General features: G+C 37.9%; 1 protein-coding gene across 2 annotated transcripts in view; it reads left to right on the top strand.

Moving 5' to 3' along the window:
• Positions 1-23,772, top strand: part of PDE8B (phosphodiesterase 8B) — a 75,397-nt gene that overhangs the window by 35,491 nt on the left and 16,134 nt on the right. Inside the window, exons 3-11 of one of the 2 annotated variants that reach the window (XM_032674716.1) lie at positions 3,541-3,731; positions 5,005-5,064; positions 6,993-7,050; positions 11,356-11,441; positions 14,936-15,014; positions 15,499-15,639; positions 16,940-17,028; positions 17,443-17,493; positions 23,292-23,353. In XM_032674716.1, coding sequence (XP_032530607.1) covers positions 3,541-3,731; positions 5,005-5,064; positions 6,993-7,050; positions 11,356-11,441; positions 14,936-15,014; positions 15,499-15,639; positions 16,940-17,028; positions 17,443-17,493; positions 23,292-23,353 — 817 coding nt within the window. Of the gene's footprint in view, positions 1-3,540; positions 3,732-5,004; positions 5,065-6,992; positions 7,051-11,355; positions 11,442-14,935; positions 15,015-15,498; positions 15,640-16,939; positions 17,029-17,442; positions 17,510-23,291; positions 23,354-23,772 lie in introns of both variants that reach the window. The other variant, XM_032674715.1, reaches the window with a different exon arrangement.

Below are 23,772 nucleotides of genomic sequence, written 5' to 3'. Positions count from 1 at the left end.
GATATTTTTTGTCCCTTCATAGCAGAAGTGAGAATCGGTGTAAAAATCCGTGTTAAGTAAAGCAGAAATCATTCTTTAAGTAAAATCATTAACCGAAGAATTTTCCACAAAGACGTTGCCATACACTAACTTATTATGGTAAAGGTAAAACACTTCATGTAAACCCACCTCCTTTGTTTGTGGAACACACCATATTGCCTCAGATAATTTGGCAAGTGTTACACACATCCATACATTTAAAAAATGTGTGCTAATCTTTTATTCCATCGTAACAATGCAATTACATGTTTCTCTGTGCAGTGCAAACAGCTACTGAATATCACATTTTAAATGTCTGTTTGTGGGTGATTAATGTTTACAATTGTCTGAGAAGCAAGTTCAGTTAGTTAAAACAATTGCCACTGGGACTTTTCTATTTTTCTTAGCAAAGTTCATTTTATTCTGGTGTGTGTTTTATGCTATTATGGGACACCTGTGCCAACCTTGAAATGGCACACATTTTTTGTCTGAGAGGTGACCTTACTTGTGACCTTATGGCTGTGACCTGCCATAAACCTTTTAATAGATTCCTCACTGGACTTTATGACTGTATATGTTGGAGAAAAAATCCTTTGGTTTATACTGGATCATGACCCAGGTGCTTCTGGCCTTAAGAGGCAAGGGGGAGAGTCTAAAGTAAATGAACAAGCCCTAGCCATCCTAACATGCCACATATAGCTTGCACATCTGCCCCAGTTTTGCACCAAGGCTTGCAAATAGGAATGGTTGGATTCTGAGACCTTAGAAATGACCATGATAAAAGTACATGTAAATGTGCCCTTTCTGGAGGACAGAGGAGGTAGGTGGTTTTCATAAACATTTAGTGCACATTAAAAAGGTGTTGTATCTTGTTGCGGAAGTGTTTATTAGGGCTGATAAACGTTTGGGTGTGCACTTATTCAAATGCTTCATTTTCTCCACTTTTTAGAATATTCATTTGCCATAATATCTTTCACAGCATTGACATCAAACTCCATTTCTGGTCTGATGATTTTGAAATTCCCTGATGAGCTGCAAATGAACCATATTGATGCACAGCGTTTTATTGTTTCCTCATGCCAATTTTTGGACTAAAATTTTTGTAACTTAATTCAGGGATACTATGTCTTTTCCACCTTAAAAGTCTCTTGCTGGGATATGATGATGTGAAAATAATTAAATAACTTCTTAAGTTGCTGTAATTTTCTGTTTTCTTTGAGTATCCTGCATGTCCTAAGCTGGTGTCCCTTATTTTATTTCAAGCTCTTTAGAGCAAATTTCTGTCCATTTTCTATATTTGTACAATAAACTGGGAGCAAGATGTGCAATAGTTGTGTGAAGCAAGTACTTAGAAAGAGAGTAAAAAGTACATCACCAAAATTATAAAGGTCTCTCCACAAAGAAAGTTCATGGTGCTCCTAAACCAGGGCAGCACTGATTTTTACAGTAACACTGGCAAATTATGCAGCAAAAAATAACTACCTGCATTTTTTTTTGCCAAGGGACAGAGATCAAATTCAAGCATTTCCTTGATCGTGTTGTTTATATGAGTTGTTATACTTTTATCTTGACTTTGAGAAAGTATCTTACTATACTTCTATACTTCTAGTTAGGTTATGTTTTGGTGATTAATAGTAAGCTTCATACAATGCTAATGAGAAAGCATAGTAGTAAAACTTTAAAACAACGTTTAACGTTAATATTCTCGGAAGGACTTGCACACTGATAATTAGCTACCAGTGAGAGATTGGGTGGTTTAATTAAGCTGCGTTATTTTACAGCTGGTAAATTATTGTATTTTGCAATCCTTTCTTTCCAAACTGGAAGTGCTGAGAGAAGGAAGATACAAAATATGCACACCCCCATGCCAAATTTTTCTGAACCATATTGTTTCAAACAAAGGAACAAAGTAAAACTAATGGCAGCTGGAACCAAACAGAAGATTCTGTCTGAGTAGGCACTTCACCCAAGAATGGGCAGACAAAGTCTGCAGCTTGACCACATCGCTGCTTTCCATGGCTGGAAAAAAAATCAAGCATTAGGTAGAATGACAACACTCACCTTGGATGTTGTGTGTCAGTAAACCAAATCTAGTTATTATTAGTTGCAATCAAAACTGTTTCTAATAAATTGAAATTTCCTAAGTTGTTTCTTAATAATTATGGAAATTCTGAGCACATAATTTTCTTTTGAAAATTATGTTTAATGAAACCTTGACTGGTTGTTCTGTCACAGTAACACTGATTGATTTTTTAATTGTTTAGAATTCAACAATCCAGATAGCTCAGGATAAGAGGAATATGCTCACCTTTTCTAACTTCTAGACTGATGGTGTTGAAATTCATGGGCTGACACCACAGCTGCACAAAGCAGCACAGATGAAAGGTTACTGATTTCTCTTATGGGCATTTGGAGAAAAATTTTGCGAATTTTTCACAGACAGGTTATTTCATTGAAGTCAGGGATGACTTTTATTTGTGAAATGAACAGGATTTTGCTTTATAAGTGATTACTATCTAGCTGCTGCCTTTCAGTGCAATTTAAATAGCTGTGGACAAACTTTTGACTTTGTGAGCCCTTCTTTTTCACAGTATATTTGCACTAAATTAGCCCTTTTCTTCTCTGACACACAGAGCAGCATGGTCAGTTACCTGTCGCTATGGTAAATATGCAAATTGTAATGAGGAATGTCTGCGTGACTTGTGTTCCTTGCTGAATGAATTGTACTCTGATAATGTATGTATTCTAGAAGTGGATAAAAAATTTATTCTCTCCTAAAAACATTTTCTCTTACATGAGAAGCACAGAAACAGCCCTTTTCAGTCTCTATTCTGCATGTCAGTTAGCAAACAGACTTCGTACAGCATCTCCTTGCTTTTCAGAATGGCATCTCCGTACACATCCTATCCAATTTTGCGTGAGCAGTTCCTTAAGTGTTCAGCTGAAATTGTTGAAACTACCTCATATATTCAGGGACAATGTGGGACAATTTATTGAGTACAAAATTGTGATGTTTGATTTTCCACACACACACACTTAATCCTATCCAAAACTGCTCTTTTCAGTATTGAAATAATATTGGTTATGAATAAAACTGTGCTATGTTAATTGTTTTTCCCTTTTCAGGGAAAAGTGATGATTAGTTACATTTCAGACAGTTCCTTACAATCAAAAGTGTGCATAGCTTGGATGGCCTGATGGGAGTGACAATGATATTTGAACACTCTGGGTGGTTACTGAATGAATTGGAACAGGAGGTAGGAAAGAATCATCATCTAGCAAGCTAGTTTTGTCCTGAAAACCAGACCTACTCAATTAACTATTGATTATCTATTGATGACCTCTCTATCCATTAAGAAAGTTGTACTACTGTATCAGCTGCTTTACAAGCTGTGCTTCAACCTTCCCACTTTCAAAACAGACTCAGTCTTTCGTAGAGCAGAAGTGTTTGTTAAGATTTGCACCATGCAGAGGACTACTTCGTGTGTTTAATGTGGTGCTGCTGTTTTGGATCCTTTGCAGGTTTTGCTCGTCTTTGCAAAAGAAGACAACCAAAGCAATGGTTTCTGGTGGGCTTGTGACAGAGCTGGATACAGGTGCAATATTGCCTGGACTCCAGAGTCAGCACTTGAATGTTTTCTTGATAAGCACCAGGAAATAATTGTTATAGATCACAGGAACTCCAGATATTTTGATGCAGAAGATATCTGCAGGTAACTTAAATGACCTTATGCTTCTCCTGAGCTTCAGAATATATTGTACAAAATAAAACCTCTGAATTTTAAAACAAAAATAGTGAAAAAGAAACAAAAATGAACACCCAAAATTACAAGAAAATGGAAGTTGGGGAACTGAGACTAGAAGGTTTGCATACATCTGTAAGAGAATAACAATATGACAACCACACTTTTGGCAAAGATGAATTGCAGAATTGTCTTTAGGTCATGGGCTTCTATCAGAGCATAAGCCAGAGCTGTTGTGAAATTATTCCTTCTATCTGTGTCTGTTTTTTTCCTATCTTACTGCTACAGCAAAGTCTGAAGCTGCAGACTTCAAAGGAGCATGTTTGGCCACTAGGTCAGGCACTGCCAGTTCTCTGCAGAACTTCACATCACTCCTCTGGTCCACATGATTCTATCTAAGCAGTATTTGTGCACTTGCAAGTGCTTAGTATTGGGATGCTTTGCTAAAATACACTGTTTCAGCTGAAGAATACATTTTGCACCATACTGTACTTCTAGTCTACCATGACCTGAAATTTGCCACGTTTATGACAAGGGGCATTTTAATGCTCAATACTCATGCTGATGTAAGTTTTTCTGAAAGACCAACAAACAAAAATAAAGACTGTTTATTCAGGACAGCGTGATATGAGTGGAAAAACTTACTTTTCACCTGTAAAAGTGAATGGAGTGTTCTGGTAATTGGTTGTAATTTTTTTTTTCAGTTTCCCAATACTATGCAAGGTGCTAAATTTTGTTTATTCAGCAATTAATAAATGATAGTCTGTCATAATTTGCTATACCCACTTTTCTTACTTGCATACCTCAAAAGCACTTCTCACCCTCTAAAAAATTTTAAAATGTCTAGAAGGACAGCGGTATATATGAGAAGTGGTAGAGATTCTTGTTTAAATTAGCTAGCGGGTATTGAAAATGTGCTGGATTTCTCAGCTCACGCATTCAGGGCAGTCTGCCCCAAAAAAGTTGAGTACACAGGGCAAACAAAGAGTGGGTTTGAAAAGCTGCTGTTTGTGCTATGTGTTTTTGGAGCTCTTGCCTTCTGCGCTGCATAGAGCAAAAGGAATCTAGCAGCAAAATGAAAATGGTTTGTCTAAGTGAGGATAGGTAGGTTTGGCAGTGCAATATCCTGTTTTCTAGCCTCAATGGTGTTTTCAGTCATGGTTTCATTTATATTTTCAATGAAGATACTCAGAGTAACATTGAGAAACCAGTGAGTGTAGCTGAGAAATTTTTGTCTCCTCAGGTCTATTCGTGCTGTAGAGCCATCAGAGCATACTGTAATACTTGCTGTGGTTCCACGCATGTAAGTATTACTGGTTTGTGAGAGATTTTGATTTTACTTTATAAGAATATTATGCGTAATAGTTATCTAATAAGAAAGCATCTTACTAACAAGTTTAACAGAGTAAGTTTAATAATTTTTACCTGAAATGGGCTAGTGATGTTTTATGTTTTATTGAGTGTTTGATAACTTTCCTTTCATGCACACTAGTATTATCCCTATCAGATTCAGAATGGTTTGTATACTAAGAAAATTAGAAAGATATATGTTAGTTTCTAAAAGAAAAAAAAATCCAAACCAAAACCAGAAAGCTGTATATTACTTTCTAAAGGAAATAACTAGGTCAATTAACACACTGTGGTTTTTAGGGAATGAGGTAATGGAGCAAAATTCAATCCTGTTTATGCTATAATTACCAGAATGTTATCCTGAAATCCTTATTCATAGTTCATACTCCACATGTTCAGGGAGAGTTCTTACTGACTTAAATACATCTTCATCAAATACCTTCAGACACCCTGATTAGAACTCTACACACTACTGAATCCATTGTCATTTTAATAATTTCCTAGATCAGTTAAAATATTAGGAAATAGAGTGACAAGAGAACTATTCCTGTCAAGATTAAAAATAGACTAAATTTGCTACTGAGCAAGATTTTACAACTTGCTTTACCTTTTTCTTAATAACTTTTTTTGAGATTATTTCTAAGATATATCAGGATGTCTTTTATTCTCTTTCTTTTTGTAATCCCCTGACTGTGAAGAGACACAGGACTTCTGTAGAGGATCTGTCAGGTTTGCTGTAGGAATAACTATCAGGTTGTAGTAATAGCTGCAGATACCTATAAAAGAAGACTGTAGCATCAACTTCTGTAATGGTATGATTTTATGTATGTATTTTATGCAAACTGTTCTTACTCAGTTTGTTATGTTTAGATAATTTGTCAAATTTATACTATCTAATTCTTTAATGTTGTGTGACCATACAATATACCAGTCGTGTTTACTGTCTGTACTGATGATCTGGATGAGGGGATTGAATGCACCCTCAGTCATTCTGCAGGTGATACAGAATTGAGTGGAAGTGTTGATCTGCTGGAGAGTAGGAAGGCTCCACAGAGGGATCTGGACAGGCTGGATTGATGGACTGAGGCCAATGGTATGAGGTTCAACAAGGCCAAGTGCTGGGTCCTGCCCTTGGGTCACAACAACCCCAGGCAGCACCACAGGCGGGGGAGGAGTGGCTGGAAAGTGTACCAGCAGAAAAGGACACCCCGATGGGTGCTGGTTAAACAGCAGCTGAACATGAGCCAGCAGTGCCCAGGTGGCCAAGAAGGCCAATGGTATCCTGGCCTGTATCAGAAATAGCACAGTCAGCAGGACCAGGGAAGTGGTCCTCCCCTGCGCTTGGCACTGGTGAGGCCACATCTCAAATCCTGTGTCCAGCTCTGAGCCCCTCAATTCAAGAAGGACATTGAGGTGCTGGAGTGAGTCCAGAGAAGAGCAGAGCTGGGGAAGGGGTTGGAGCATGTGTCATATGAGGAGTGGCTGAAGGAGCTGGGGGTGTTTAGTCTGGAGAAAAGGAGGCTCGGAGGGGGGACCTTATTGCTCCCTACAGCCACCTGAAAGGAGGCTGTAGCGGGGTGAGGCTCAGTCTTTTCTCTCAAATAGTAAGGGATCTGACAAGAGGAAATAGCCTCAAGTTGTGCCAAGTGAGGTTTAGATTGGATATTATGAAAAATTTCTTCACTGAAAGGATTGCAAAGAATTGGATCAGGCTGCCCAGGAATCACCAGCCCTGGACATACTTAGAGGACATGTAGATGTGGTACTTGGGACATGGTTTAGTAGTGGACTTGGCAGTGCAGGGTTAAAGGTTGGACTTGATGATCTTAACAGTCTTTTCCAACCTGAATGATTCTATGATTCTGTGATTTTGTTTCGCAGATCTGCTGACCAAGAAGAGACCTCTGTTCTTCCCCTTCTTGATGCAGGCTTTGATAGGGTAAGTATAATTTGCCCATGTAATACAGAAACCATATAGTAACTTCATAAATTACAGACAATTCTACTTCCTCAAACTGAAAACTATACATCCTCTTCTGTCAAAAATTTATTGATAAGAAACCTGTGACAGTTGATTTGGTATTCTTTTCTTTTCAACAGTGTATTCCAGAAGCATGTGAAATAAGAGACATTGTGATGTAGCTAATCCTTTCAGAATAGCAAGAGTACTGAAATTAATTTCTTGTGGTCTGACTGGGCGGCGAGTGGGTTTTGTTTATGAGTGCATTAGAAAACAATGATGGGAGACTGATGAACATGTGCTGCATATTGCAGCATGCTGACTAGTCACCCCAACATCTCTGCATGTCTCAGACTGCTGGGATTCCTCTTCCAGTGGGACTACAAACCTGGTCCAGCTCCTGATGTGAAGAAGAATTTATTTTTTTTCCCGTCAGGTCTGTTGTCTTGGTTTGCACTAGTTCTTCTCAGGACAGAGTTAGAAGCTCTCCTGTACAGGCAGCAGAAGTAAAGATAACTATTCATACTGTTTCTCAAAACATCTTTGTAGGAGAGAGCAGAAAAGCAGGAGTTCTCAGTTCTGAATATCTAGGTTTCTTACCCTCTTCTAATCTTTGTGTGAATGGCTTTGGATGGGCATGAATGTTATGTTGCTATATTATAAATCAGCGGTATTATTTAAGTTCATTATGTACTTAGGCAACAGAAGTGCATCAGTGGACACTGTAGTTAGAGAGAATTAACTATACATTGTCCTAAAATACATATAGTTAGGACAATGAATTGTAGTAAGGAATATCAGAGAAGGAGTGGAATTAACTCAGGTAGAATCTCATGCTCAGATGCTCAGATGTCCAGTATCTGAGCTAACTCACATTCAGCCCAAGTTTGTTTACATAGCAGAACATGCACCAGAATTACCATTTTCAGATCATCTCAAAATAAAAAGAGGTACTAGGTCTTGCCTCTCCTGCCAGGGTATTGTGAAGGCAAATGATTTGAAGGCCAAAACCTTTCTAAAGCACATAGACACTCTGAAAATTGGAAAAGGTGAATCTAAGAGAAAGGTCAGCTCAAGAATGCCAGTACTTTCTTAGTGATCTCAAAAAAAAAAAAAATTTAATAGTTTTCAAAGAAAACTTTATTACTTCTCAGTTCTAGTGTTTCATTTTAAAATTATGCAGGGCAATGTTTCATGAGCTAGATTATAACTGTAGGTGTAGTACTGAGTAAAACAGAGGAGACACTCTGCAGCATCGAGACACATTCCAGTGGCACACTGTCTGCCTAGGAAAATAAAATCTTTTTGTACCTGATAGCTGCTCTAATCATTCCCTCTTGCTGTCCCAAATTTATCAGAGAGCTTGTATAATATAATAATTCCCTATCGGAATTATTTTCAAGACTTTAAAACACACCTGATGTCAAACATTCCATTTTTGCAGTGGTATAGACATAGGAACTATTTCTGCTTGGATAGATAGGGATCGGTAAGGACTAAATCCATTAACACATGAAACTGCACCACACGATTTAAAAATACCTTTCTTCAAGAGAGATGGTATTTGCAGGGAATCTCTTCCTCTGGAGCAAAAATGAAATTTATTTTTGGAAAATCATACCTGTTTAAATAATAATTTTTTCTTGTTTACTTATTTCTGTTTTTTCTTCCTCGTTCTCAAGAAAGACTATTTTATTGCATCTTCTGATTTTCCCCCCATATCATTAACCGCTTTTGTGTTTGTGTATTAATGCTGTTGTTAGTCCAGTATATTAATTATGCTGATTTTTTTTTCCTCTCAACCTCAGAAATCTAATAGTGGTGACCTACTTAGGATGGATTAATTTGAATAAGTGATTTAGCTTCCTGACTGATTTTTAGCTATGATTTCAATCGGCAAACAGGGGATCTGAATGTTTGCAATTATTGAATTACAGTCTTGTCTTGTATTTTGAACTTTTTTTCCTAAATAAATGTTGATTCTCGTTGACCAGATACTATTAAAACTCTCTGGATTGGAATAAAAGAAGTCTTTAATGTTAAACCTAGTACCAATTGCTAAGCAGGAAGAATAATGCACTCCTACTAGCTAATGATTCCAGTGGCTTGTGTGAAGTTCTGTATAGAGCAACAATGGAATCCAATTATAATGAAGTAAAAAATAATTTAAGGGTATATGTTAGTTAAATGAAAATATACTGTATAAATATGAAACTTTTTAAAAAGAAACTGTTGTTGTCTGCCTCTAATGTTTGAGAGTTAATAGATCTTCCTTTTCTTGTGTCACATTAGGGGCAGAGATTAAAAAAAGGAAATGTTTCCTGCTATTTTCAGGTCCCAATTGATTTCTTTGCTTTGAGTCAGCCAGTGAATGAATGGCATCAGCACTGTAAACTTAAATAAACTGATTCTGTACATCTGCAGAAGACTATACAACACTTAAGAGCAGGTTTAGCACTTCAGTAAGCTGTAGTTCTTGGTTCTTAGCAAAGATTTGTGCCAAGAGTTTTGTCAGTAAACAGCAGTGGTTTAGTTTTGTCAGTAAACTGCACTGCTTTAAAAAGCTGTTTATAAAGAGACTTAATATATCTAGTAAGTCTAGTTTATAAAATAAGATTGCCATCAATGATAAATTTTATATTATTGATAGATTTGTTCTTATATTGTTTTAAATTTAGCACAAAGTTGAATATTTAAAAGAGCACCCTAAAACTGAAAATCTAAATCTACAGTGCTATAGAAGTTTGTTTGCAGACAGTTTGTTATGCAAAAACACAATGCTATTTGTACCTTTGCTTCTGCCAGCTTGATACTGTGTGCTTTGTCTTCCCTTAGTGTGTGAAATGAGAGTTACAGAAATACGTTAAGATCTTTGCATTAAGGAGTGAAACTGACCCATGCTGACAGTTGTTTTTAATTTTATTTTTTTACGTTTTGCTTAAAACTTGGAATTAAGCCATTGGTCCCCACAGTTTTTATACAGGAGAAGCACAGATTCCTTAAAAGCTATTTTTTGTTCCTTGGAGGTTTGCATGCTACCTCTTGACTCTGCATGCAGCTGTGCCATGAGAACTAGTGACAACACAAGGTATTTCATGTGGTAACTAAAGTCAGTGCACGTGATCATCAATAAACTTTATTTTAAGTCAAAGAATCTACTTCTTTTGTAGCAACGTAAAATTTCTGATTTCAGCAGGATCAAGCACAAGAACTTTTAGATTACTACCTGTGCCTGACAAAGAGACAAGATCTCTCCTGTCTGGAGTAAAAGTTTGTTCACTGTTGTTAGCATGCTCCTTACATTACATACTTTTCTGCACTTCTGAATTCACATTGACAGCTCAGTGAGATTACTTGTGAATCAAAGTCACTTCTGAGCTTTAGCTACAATATTTGCTTGGAAAAAAAAGCCAAATAATTTTTTTTTCTCTCTATTTTTTAGCATGAATGTTTTATGTCTCTAAGGTTTTCCATTTCCATTCTGAATTAAGGATAGATGTTCCAAATGAAACATCAAGGCAATACTGGTTTTGTGTAAGACTGTTTTGGGGTTTTTTTAGATTTTCTGTTTCTAACTGGGTTGCTAGAACCAAATGGAAAATCCACAGTTGAGGTTTTAGCGTATTTTTATACTTGTTTTGTACGTAGATAGCCATGTTGTCTTAAAAACTAGGAACTCATTCCTGAGGAACAGGTGATTATTCAACACAAAAGGTACAACAAAAGCTTATTTCTACAGAATCACAAGGTGGTTGAGGTTGGAAGGGTCCTTGGGGGGGGTCATCTTACCCAATCTCCCTACTGAAGTAGAGACACCTGAGGTAGGTTGCCCAGGACCATGCCACACAGGTTTTGAAGATCTCCAAATCTCCCTGGGCAACCTATGCCAGTGCTTGGTCACCCTCACAGTAAAAAAAAGTGTTGCCTGATATTCAGAGGTAATCTCATGTGCTTCTGTTTGTGCCTGTTGCCTCTGGTCTTGTCACTGGGCACCACTGGAAAGAGGCTGGCTCTGTCCTCTTACAATCACTCTTCAGATATTTATGTACCTTGATGAGTTCCCCAGTTCAGCCTTCTGTTCTCCAGGCTGAACAGTCCCATCCAGACTGAACAGTCCCAGCTCTCTCAGCCTTTCCCCACAGAAGAGGTGTTTAATCACCCTTGTGGCCCTTTGCTGGCCTCACGCCAGCTCTCTTTATAAGGTCAGAGTTTTAAATGCAGGAACAGAAATAACAGTTTAAAACCATTCCGATCTATTTCATGCACTCTTGATTTGTTTTCCAGCAATTCATGGAGAACAGCGTAACTGCTTGTTACAATGAACTGGTTCAAATAGAACATGGGGAAGTGCGATCTCAGTTCAAATTACGGTAAGTAGAAGTGTAAAAACTGCAAACATCAACCTCTTGGTCTAAGTAATTATATCAGGTTGCTTCCTGCTTCTTCCCAGCTATGCATATGTGTTTTGCATGTGCATGTTAACTAATACTTTTGTATTTTCTCTTTCTGTTATGTTGTAAAGGACAAACTTAAGTGTCTTAGTAACTGGTACCCTGAGAAATCTTGGTCAGAAAACTGTGAATTTACATGATGGTAGAACTTCACAAAGTCATTCTTGATCTTGTGTGTCTAAGATTTTATATTTAATAGCTTGAGCTGAATACAATCTTGAGTATTTACTTGCTTGGGCAAGACTTGGTGGGTCAGGACCACAGTTTTTTATCATAATGAGAAAATAAATTACTTTCATTCTCTTATCACTTTTTCCTAAATGTGATTAATTTTATATTTAATATAGTTGCTTATGCATGCATGTAGATACTTTTGCAATGCAAGTACATGAAAGAAAAAGCCCTTGAAGTTGAGTGTAATGCAGAGCAGGGGTCATTCTCCGTGTCTTAAATTCCAGTAACAGAAAATACTACCATTTTGCCACAGGTTTCAGTGGCTCTGTTTAAGAAATAGATTTTTGAACATTTTCTTTGCAAACTGATCCCTAAGTGACTTCATATTTTCAAGTGATTGTGTGTTCGTGCATGCAGAATGTAATTATAATAAAATTTCCAGGGAAAAAAATCTAATTTGGGCTTACACAATTTTAATAGTTGTTTTCCAAAACTCAGCAGGAGAATAAGGAGCTATGACATTTTAGAAGTTAAATTTTAGCAGTTAATTATTAGTTGTGTGGTCCTGACTTGGTTCATTGTTAGTTGCAAATGCAAGATTAAATAAGCATCTTCTGAATGAAGTCAGCGTAGATCAGAAACATCAATTTATATGGAAAGATTAAGCTGTCATTTAAACACACAACACTTGTATTTCACATTTTATTTCAAGAACAAGATCCAAATACATTTTGTGCGTCTCTACATGAGTAGTATCAAATATGAATGCAAATAATTAGAACTCCAAGCCAGGGAGCATGATTCATATTGGCTACCATATTTTTCCGTAAGTTCATTTACAGTCGTTAAAGTTCATTAAAATTGGAAGGAAACAATGTCAGTCCCTGATGGCATTTAATCTACTGACAGTTCTTTCATCCATATTGTTTATGGAAACAGCAGCAATTCTGCTTGCTCTTGGTCTTTTGTATGGAGTTACATAAACTGTGAGCCTACTTCATTTTAATTTATGTAAATAATATTATATAAAATTCATCCTGTGTTATCATGTCTTTGTATATTAATAATAAACATTATATATATTTTTGTGGATTTATATGCATCCACATCACCTCTGAACATGACTCTTTTGGGAACCTTTGGCAGCACTGTAAAATAATATGGAAAGAAAAGGTGGTATCTTTGGGTTTGCTACTGGCACTACCAGATGCAGTCTCAGAATAATTAAGTAAAGAGTTTAGCAGATGTAGGCACAATATAGCTGAGCAGCTAAACCTTGTCATCTAACAAGCACAAGTAATACTTACAAGCAACTTTTGTACTAAAATCAGGGGGGTAATAAGGTAACCTTTTAAAAGGTAAACTTTCTGAAAAGCTGTATTTGTAACCTGGAAAAGCTGATGTCTCATTCCTACCTCTGCCTTATTTGGCAGGTGCCATTAAAAACTAAACAGAACTGGTATTTGGAAATGCTATTTAGTTACCAATTTTTTTTCACTCATGGTTTAATTAAGTGGGTAAAAAAATGTTGTACTGTATGTCTGTCCCACTTGTTGCTGGTCTGTAGTTCTTCTCTACAGCTTTGTAACAGTGAAAGGGAAGAGATGCAGAAGTTAGTCTATGGAATTAAACCTGGGATATTTCAAGTGTTCAGACACAAGAAACATGGTGAAAGAGTAGAACCAGCTCAAGAAAATAGATACGGTCATGTCAATAGTCAGAAATGTCTTTCCTTTCCTAGCAGGGACTCTGCTTCTCCGCATTGTTGCTTCTGGTTTGAAAATTGGTTGGACGTCTGTGTGTCAATCAAAGAGGATATGGGCTTGTAATTTTGCTGGCTTGATTGCCAGATCAAATGAAAATACTAAGGCTTGAATAGTGAAAACATACCTGTATGTTTTCATACAGAAAGTTTACATTTGTAATGACATTTGTTTGCAGCTGTCACTGAGATAAATCTGTCACTGAGATAAATCAGTTACTTCACACAGCACAAAATCACACTTGGGAACCAGCTTGGATTGCTAGAAAATCACTTGTAAAAGCTCCTTTAATTATATGAATTGAAATACTGCTGACATCTTCTGGATATCACTTTTTGTCTAGAAAACTTCATCAATGTGGCTACATGGCAGTGTTTCTGTGTATATCTCTTCATGCATCCTATTTGGGTTAGAGTTAATTCCATGATAAGAGGAAGTAGAAACATCCTGTATTTCTTAGTTCTCTAGTCATTGGTACTAACTCAAACTCTACTATGCAGTCTTGGAGCAAGATGTTTCTTTTAAGTAATAACTGTATACAAGAATGTTCATGCATTTTTGCTCCCTGCAGTGAGAGGCATATAAAAGGTAATTATTATTAGTTTGTCTTTAGTCCAAATCAAAGATGAAATACTGACATCTATCAAAGCAAGTATGCCAGGTTGTTTCTTTTAGTAGGCACTTTCCCTGCCCATGGCAGCGGGGCTGGAAAGAGATCTTTTTTCAGGTCCCTTTCAATCCAAACCATCCTGTGATTCTATAAGACATACTTTTTTTTCCTTAGCATTAGGAGCCTATATTAATGTTAAGGCCATTTGTATAAATCATAATTTAAGCAACTTAAATTTTGTAGCAAGAAGATAAGGCTTTTGTTTTCATGCATTAGTTCAAGGATAGCCCTGAAAAAAAAATGGGTAATAAAGATCATTTGGCCCTTAAAAATCAGGATGTATGGAAATCAAGTCATTGCATTATTTTGGGAGCAGGAAAATTGACATTTTTTGGACTAGAACTTTGAGATGGCTTAGATTGTTTCCTTTAACTATGTTGTATTACAGCTTCTTTGACAGTGCCAATCTATTTACTTATTGAAAACTTTGTATATATCTGCTATGATGATTTTTGTGTTCCCAATCTTTAATGATCACAAAACTTTCTGATGTAACAGTAGTATGTTAGTTTTACTGCTAATTGTTAGTTCCTGCTGTTCAAAACATGTATGTAGATAAAAATATATTAAGATGCTGCAGTGCCTATAAGCACTTTTACAATGTGGTCTGCAGTAAAAGCATGTTAACAAGGCTGTCTGAGGCTGGATGTTCTGAAAAAAGTCATACTGAAGATAGTGACATGGTTTAGTCAAAACAACTGCAACTTTGTGATTCATCCACCGATAAGTACAATTTCATAATGTATTTATAGTGAACAAAATGTTCTAACAATAAAACTAATGTGCTAATCCTTTGCTAATTTCAGAGCTTGTAATGCAGTGTTTACAGCATTAGACCATTGTCAGGAAGCTGTAGAAATAACCAGTGAAGATCATGTCATTCAGGTAGGGGGGGAAACTTTAACTATTTTATAGAATTGGAAAAGAAGAACCCCAAAGAGATCTTTGCACAGTAGTTCCTGTTCTATTTCAGTATTTTAGTTTTGTTGCCCATTAGAAAACCTTGTGGAATTAAGTGCCTCATTTTTGGATGATGCACATTGACGCCTGCTGAATAAGACTTTTCCTTCAGTAACTGTATTTAGATTATAATTTTCAGTAAAGTAATGTTGTCTATGGTAAAACCTGTATTATTCTCTTTCTGTACTTTCTGATAGGAGGTTACATATCGCTTGCTGTGTTCAGCTTCTTACTTGAATAAAATGTTTCACCATCACATAGTATTTTTATATGAGAAACACCTAATTGTAGGGATGTGTGGTTGTGGTTTTAGCCATATAACTTGTCACACTTTGATAGTTAAATGTGAGTAATTATCCTTTAAGTACATTTCTTTAGATACTGACATAAAGTACTTTTGTCTTGGCAGTATGTTAACCCAGCCTTTGAACAGATGATGGGATACCACAAGGGAGAGCTTATTGGCAAGGAACTTACTGAATTACCTAAAAGCGATAAAAACTGCGCAGATCTTTTAGACAACATAAACACATTCATTAAAAAAGGAAAGGTAAGCAAATAAAACAATCTCATTGCTACAGATTCTGCTTTATTTTTATTTATATATTTATTATTCTGCATTATTTTTATCACTCTAGGTTTAAGAACACAAGGTGTGTTCTTCATGAGTGTACATATAAGACCACAATTCTGCTCCTTAGATGTCTAAGGAGCACAACAGCCCATGTCACAGACAAGTGACTACAGATTTCATTAGCTTTGCTTTTAGGATCTGACTGAACTCCTACTGATCTGTTGGCTTAAGATCAGTATCAGAATGTTTTCTCTGTTTCTATTTTGCTTATAGCCCATGGAGTTTTTGTTAGTTGGAATGTAACAGTTTGTCCCTCAGTCAGTCTCTCAGGTGGCTGAATCATCCAACCACACTCTGCTCTGTCAAACTGCAGAGCCTTCACTGACTGCATACTTGAAGCACCAAAAAGTATTGGCACTCAGTGGGGTTTGTTTTTCTAACTACAGTTAGAATTCTATCTTCAGAGCCCTGTGAACTCCTGTTGTTGTGGTGATGGGCCTGGCAATATGTTCCCCTAATCCAAGCAACAGTCTCTTATCCCATCTCCTACAGGTTGCAGAAGTATCTTTCCCTGTCTCACATTCTGCTTCAAGAACTTTGGGGAGTTCTTGAACCTTTGAATCACTTCCAGCAATGATCTGAACTGGAGTCACTGTCTGGAGTTGTTTGCAGTTGACCTGCAGGCCACTCCTGCTGTGCTCCTCCTCATTTATATGGGCTGCCCAGCAGCTCGCACTGCCTACTCAAAGGTATCTTCCACCCATTTTCCAATTTAATCCTACTCTGCTGCCATGTAGTTCTCTCCTTAAAAATATTTCTTCTCTGAGGTTAGTTGAAGGACGTCTTTAGGTCAAGGACTTTTGAAATTTAGCATACATATTGCTTGGCAACCGACAACTTCAAAGCTGAATGGTGCTCAGTACAGTTTGTTTCTGCTGGTCCTAAGGGAGGTACCGTCTGGATGTGTTGCAACCACTGCCGCTTATGGTGGTACCTAGCAAGAATGTTTGTAACCCCTCTAAGTAGATGATTCCTGAAGTTCTTTGTAAAAGTTGCATGCACTCTCATAAGAGAAACATAGTTACCCTGTCCTTATGTTAGCAAATGACTGTTAAAGGTACTATTCTCTAGTAATAAATTTTGTACTATTTTAGAAAAGACAACCATGAAATAAAATGTAACAATTTACTATGTAAGGATTATGCAATAATAAATGAAGATTTGACTGCAAGCTATATATTCTTAGATGCTGTCTCTGTTGTGTGTGTTTCCTTAGGAATGGCAAGGAGTTTACTACGCAAGAAGAAAATCAGGAGACAGTATCCAGCAGCATGTGAAGATAACACCTGTGATAGGTCAAGGAGGGTAACTAACTTGTCCAGAACATATCTGCTTTCTGGTTTTTAGGGCCTTCTTTCTGCTTTCTCAATCTGTAAGTTTGGCATGAACCTCCATGTATTTAGCAGCTGGGCAATCCCCTTGTTTGTGTGTGTGCTTGCACATGCTCCCACCTTTGCAGTGTAGAATCGGCACATTGCCAAATTCAGCTCCCAGATGTGCAGGAGAATTCCTGAAGGAACAAAAGGATCAGGTGTCCTGGGACAAAAACATCACTGTAATGCTGAAGAAGTGCTGGTCACCCAGTCATCTCGCTGGTGTTGGGTTTGGTATCTGGTTTTCTGAGGGCATGGAGATCTCTGCTATAGAAAATAGCAGTGTATCACTTCACTTCTCTCTTTACCATTTGATATGGTAACAAGTGATTATTTCTGTTGCTAGGAAAATAAGACACTTTGTGTCCCTCAAAAGGCTGCATTGCACAAACGAAAACACAAACAGGTATTGTATTTCTTTCATGTGATAATTTTCATAGCTTTTAGTAAATAATATATTTGGCTTATCAATTTTTGCAAGCAGATGTAATCTATATTTACAATGAGATTCTCATTGATTGTTGGAGCAAGCAAGAGAACTTCAGCAAGGCTTGTACATGTTTGTTCTTAAATAAAGTGTAGCCCATGCAGCGCACCTGAGACTTCACACACTCATTAGAACAAGTGTTCTGGAGGGGTGTCATTCAAGCCATAACCCAAGTAAACCAGCAGCAGCAGCTGACCCAGGTGTCTACAATCCAGGCACACATCCACACCAGCTGGTCCTGCGGGGAGATGTTTGCTGTAATCTGCTCCTGGTGTCCACCCACTGACAATGTCTGAGGAAAATGATCATATCACATGCTTTGGCCCAAAAATACTCTAGTACATGCCCTGTAAAAAAGTCTGAAATTCTGTGAGCAAAGAGTGAAATCTGTCTTTAGCTTGTGGTCTGTAAGGGTGAAATAGGAAGTGCCTGGCAACATTTTAGACCAAGGATGTGCTTGGGAAACATTATATGTTTCCATATTGTTTCTGGAAGGGGTTATGTATCTTATTTAGACTTTTATGTGTTTTTCACCTCATATAGGTAAAGACACTTATGCAGAAAAAGTATTTAGAAAGTCACAAGTATGTCTAGTTGTCCCTTCTTTAGAAGAACAATACTGAATATTAACACATTATTGGAATACCACTACTACTGGAAGAATTTCATAGGTGGTAGTCTGTAAAATTTGCCCACTGAAACTATCCTCTTTGCATAAGTTTTGTGGAGGCAGGTAGTCAAGGAAGAAAACTGCATAACTTTTGGAAGAACTTTGAAGTTTTATCACTGAAAAGTAAGACTCATAATACTGTAAACTAACCTCATCTTTGAATTAACCATGGTTTTTAGTATTAGCAGCAAAGTAGTGACAGTCACAGTATTTTTCAAAATCTCAGGCTAGAGTGCAACTGAGTTTTGTAACAGAAGCAGTGATAAAGTTATGTATTCTAATGTATTCTCTTTAATTCATTGTTTAAAGCTCTTCATTGTTTTTTCATTATAGTTGCTTTGATTTGAAAGTGAGATACAATTTGATCTTTTTTTCTTTAAAAAACACAGCTGAAAGACTGGTACAGAGAAGTGTAGACATGATACTGTACTCTTTTTGCAAGATAATGAGTACAACACAATTACAAATTTGCAGCCTTCTGTAAAAAACAGCAGTAGGAATATAGAAAAAGTCCTTTTCTGGTTTTCTTTGCCCAGTTCATTGGAATATGGAAAAAAGTCCTTTTCTGGTTTTCTTTGCCCAGTTTATTGGACTGCCTAAGCCAATAAGAATCACAGACTAATTTATCTTGAAAGGGACCTTAAAGATCACCTAGTTCCAAGCCTCTTGCCACAGGGGACACCTTCCACTAGACCAAGTTGGTCAAAGCCCCATCCAACCTGACCTTGAACACTTCCAGGGATGGGGCATTTACAACCTCCCTGGGCAACCTGTGCCAGTGCCTCACCACTCTGACAGTAAAAATTTCTTCCTGATACCTAATCTAAACCTGCCATCTTTCTGTTTGAAGCTGTCCCTCCTTGTCCTATCACTAGACACGCTTGAAAAGCCCCTCTCCAGTTCTCTTGCAGGCCCCTTTAGGTACTGAAAGGTCTCCACGAAGCCACTTCTTCTCCAGGCTGAAACAACCCCAGCTCTCTCATCTTTTCCACATGGGAGGGCGCTGCAGCCCTCTGGTCATCTCTGTGCCCTCCTCTGGCCCTCCTCCAACGAGTTCATATCTTTCTTATGCTGGGGCCCATCCAGCGTGTCAACCACCCCACAAAGCTTGGGGTCCTGATGGTGCACCTGATCCCACTGTCCATGTCCCTGACAAAGATGTTAAATAATCTGGTCCTAATACAGACCCTTGAGGGCACCACTCCTCACTCCTCTCCACATGGACACTGAGCCATTGACCACAACTCTTCATTGGAACCATTCAGTCAATTCCTTATCCACTGAGTGGTCCACTTGTCAAATCCAGGTCTCTCTATTTTAAAGTCAAGGATGTGCAAGGAAGTATCAAATGCCTTTGCATAAGCCCATTAGAGACATCCCCTCATCTACCAATGCCATAACCCTATTGTAGGAAGCCACCAATTCTGTCAGGCATGATTGGTCCTTAATGAAGCTGTGCTGGCTGTCACCATCACCTCCTTATTTTCCATATTCCTTAGCATAGTTCCAGGAAGATCCGCTCCATGACTTACAGGGCACAGAGATGAGACTGATTGGCCTGTAGTTCCCCAGGTCTTCTTTTTTTTTTTTTTTTTTTTGATATTTAGAAATAAGGGTTTAAGTTCCCCCTTCCAGTCACTAGGAACTTCACGGGGCTGCCATGACTTCTCAAATATAATGGATAGTGCCTTAGCCACTTCTTCCACCACTCCCTCAGGACCCCATGGATGCCATAGGTATCTGTGCACTTGTGCACCTTCAGGTTCCTTAATGTTCTCAAACCTGTTCCTACAGTGGTTAGTTTTTCATTCTCCCAGTCCCTGCCTCTACCTCCTGCAACTCGGGCAGTGTGGCGGAGCACTGCCAGTGAAGACCAAAGCAAAAATATCATTGAGTACCTCAGCTTCTCCACATCCTGGTAACCAGGTCTCCTGTCTCTTCCAAAAAGGGCCCACGTGTTCCTAGTCTGTCTTCTGTTCACCAACGTACCTATAACAGCTTTCTTGTTGCTCTCGACATCCCTGGCCAGATTTAATTCTATCAGGTTTCAGCTTCCTAACCTGATCCTGGTGCTCAGACACTCTCTCTGAATTCTTCCCGTCCTTGCTTCCACCTTCAGTAGGCTTCTTTCTTGTCTTTAGTTTATCATGAGTATTTTGTTCATCCATATAGGCCTCTTGGCATTTCTGCCTGACTTTTCTTTGTTGGGATGCATCACTTTGAGCTTGGAAGATGATCTCTGAATATTAACCAGCTTTCTTGGGCCTCTCTTCCTTCCATGGCTTTATCCCATGGAACTCTTCCAAGCAGATCCTGCAGAGGCCAAAGTCTGCTCTCCCAAAGTCCAGGGCAGTGAGCTTGCTGTGTGCCCTCCTCACTGTCCTGAGGATCTTGAACTCTCCATTTCATGGTTGCTGACGCCCAGGCGTCCTTGAACTTCCCCTGCCCTATCAGCCCCTCCTTGTCGATGAGAAACAACGGGATCTTATGAAACAAATTTTATTCTGCAACTTGTGTCCAAGGTGACATTTATGTCTCTGTACTGCTGGCACTGATAGAAAGCACCACCTTCATTGTCTTTTTAGTATTCATTCATAAGCAGTACTGGTGAATTGGAGCACAAATTTGATAGTTCTGGGGAGCTTTACACATTTGGTATCCCAGGGAAATGGCCTTTCGAAGGTTCCTCCACAGATATAGAGGTCTGCCACAAAGGCTAAAGACCACAGCCTAAACAGAAAGCATGGTGTGTGGAAATGTAGGTCCCTTGGGGAAAAAACAAGGTGCACTCCAACACAGCTATGTAATTATTCTTGTTTCACTTCTGTGGTTGAAATACCTCCTGCCTGTAGGAGATTACTGGACACTGCAGTATTCCTAACATCCATGCCTGAATACTTGCAGCAGTAGAACATTTCTTTACCCTAAAAAAATTAGGTTCTTTTTCAAGCCACAGATAAATCTTCATGGCAGGATAAAAGGAAATCAAACAAACTATTTATTTAGTTACAGAGCAGTAAAAGCTGTCATGATTCAAATTTTGATGCAAATGCATTGACATAATTTTAAATGCTGGATTTCAGCATTCAGACAATGTATGTTGACTTCAAAACATCCTTAAATATTATGCATTGTTTCACCTTAAACAAAAGCAGATATTTGCCATTACCGACAGCTTCTGTAAGGGATATCATAGTATTATTAGGGATCACTGTGCAGAAACCTTCATGTATTTCTGCGCCAGATTTATAACATACAAAAATTTAGCATGCTAGATTTATGCATGGAAAAAATTTATGTAAGAGAGTACTAAGCATTTTTACAGTGAAGATTTATGAATAGAGATTGACTTTCATGTGACTATTTCCATGTGCTGAAGCCTAGGTAATTATTAATGCTGCTGTTGTCAATTCGAGACCTGGTAGGATTGAGTCCAGTGTTTGCACATTCATAAATTTAAAACAGAGGTGTTGTTTCTCTCTTAAGAACATATTGACCCAAGATTACTGTGTGACTGTCTTCATAACTTACCTTACACAGCTCTTTCAGGACATGGCCTGCAGAAGGGGAAGAGAGTATTCAGAACAGAAAAGTGGGTTTATTTTTTTTAGTAGAGCACTTGGAAGACTGTGCCAATGTTTCTGCCAGCTGTGCAGTAGACCAGAGATATAGATCCATTGGCTCTGAGAGAAGCTCCAGGCTGGGACCAGAACAAGCAGTTCAGATGCATTGTGTCACTGCACCATATCTGATGAGATTCCTTAATCTTACTCTGTATGGACAAGATCGTTTCTCTTTGAGTTTTTGCCAGGTTACAAGAGAAGTGTTTAAATTTATTTTTGGAGGAAAAGTCACTTCTTATGTTCCCTTGAACAAAATTTATATGAACATGAGCACAGGATTTCCCTCTCCTCTTTTTTTTTTCTTCATTAGAAAACCATATCTGAATTTTATGGGAGTTTTTCCTTTCCATTTTCTTCTCTTTCCCTTTCACCCTCTTTAACTGCTCCCCTCCACTGCAAAGAGGAAAAACGATAGTGTCTGCAAGAATGACAGAAAAGAGAATGTGTATCAGAGTAATGTGTATACAGAGAGTATGTCTATCTTCTCTAGTGAGCTGAGTAAAAAAAGTAATGCATTATTTTTAGTCCTTCTCAGTGTCTCTGTTAGCTCTAATGAAATATATAATGTGCTAATTTTAGAAGGAAGACTTGAGGAACTGACATTTTTGTTCAGGTTTCCTATTAACAGCAAAATACTTTCTTGTAACCGCGTAACAAAGGAAAGGGTGAAGTGATTAGGAGGTATTAACTGCCATGAATTGGAGGCTGCTTTTTTTTCTGAGCAGAATGGAAAAGCAGAGGAATATAATCTGTGTTATTGTAGTCCAAGCAATATGTGTAAATTTAAGATGATGGAAATATCCTATGTAAATTCTAAGAAAGCTTGGAATATCTGTTGTTGGAGCTACCGAAGTTCTCTCAGAAGCACAATAATTAAGATTTGTGTTTAACTTCTTCATTCATGAGAATGATTAAAAATTACTTGGAAATAAAGTTCCGATAAATGACCCTTCATTTGCCAGAGAGTTGTTTTATAACTGAGTTTTCTGAAGTCAAGTTTATTAGTGACCTGTGAAAGGATACATGCAAAATTAGCTTAGATAGTGCTAAGAAAATGGTTTTTAAAGTGCAAAATTAATATTTGGGATTTTTTTTATTTTTTGCATTTCACTCTTTCAGGTTCATATGCAATTTTGCACTTAAACAATACCTAAAAAAGATATCCGTTCTCTTGCAAACACAGGCATTAAACAGGAACTTAGTATAAAAAGCACTATTGTATCTGCAATTATCTGCATGACATATCTGCTTCCTTTCATATTATTTCTCTACATCTAACTGCACCTAAAGAAGATTCTTTGCCATACACCTTCTTTTTAAAAACAACTGAATGAAAAATTCTGGATAAGAAGAGTGTTGAATGTAGCCTGTTTAAGTATTTTTGTATTCTTCTGCCTTACATACATATTTTACTCCAATCTTCAGGTCTACAAGAGTCACCATGAAGAGAAGTACACAGGAGACAACTCTCAATCAGGTTAGAATACTTTTACTTCTATATGCTGCTGTGCTGGAGGTCTTGGCAGGGTTCTTTCCCTCTGTCCAGTCAGTAGTCAGAGCTGATGGTCAGTGACGGATGCCAGCTGCCACTGATGTTGCACCATGAATTGCATTTATAATCCATAATCAATAACCAATAATAATACAATCAACAATAATTCAGTCTCCTGTGCAGAGCTCTTGCTGCGCATTTGAAGTTAGGATGCATTGCTCTTCATTGTATTAAAACACTGTCTCATCCTGAGGCTGGTGTGCCTTGGCACCCCTTTGTGTTTGAAATGTGGAATGTGCTGATTTGTGCCAGCACACCTGCCCTAGTGTTTTCCAAGTTTAGGACCTGTCAGCAGGCCCCAGCACAGGGCTAAGACAGTTGTCTGAGGTGTCCAGGCCTGAGCT

This window comes from Chiroxiphia lanceolata, chromosome Z (assembly GCF_009829145.1).
Source record: "Chiroxiphia lanceolata isolate bChiLan1 chromosome Z, bChiLan1.pri, whole genome shotgun sequence".
Classification (NCBI taxonomy): domain Eukaryota; kingdom Metazoa; phylum Chordata; class Aves; order Passeriformes; family Pipridae; genus Chiroxiphia; species Chiroxiphia lanceolata.
This window is presented reverse-complemented; position numbering and strand designations above follow the sequence as displayed.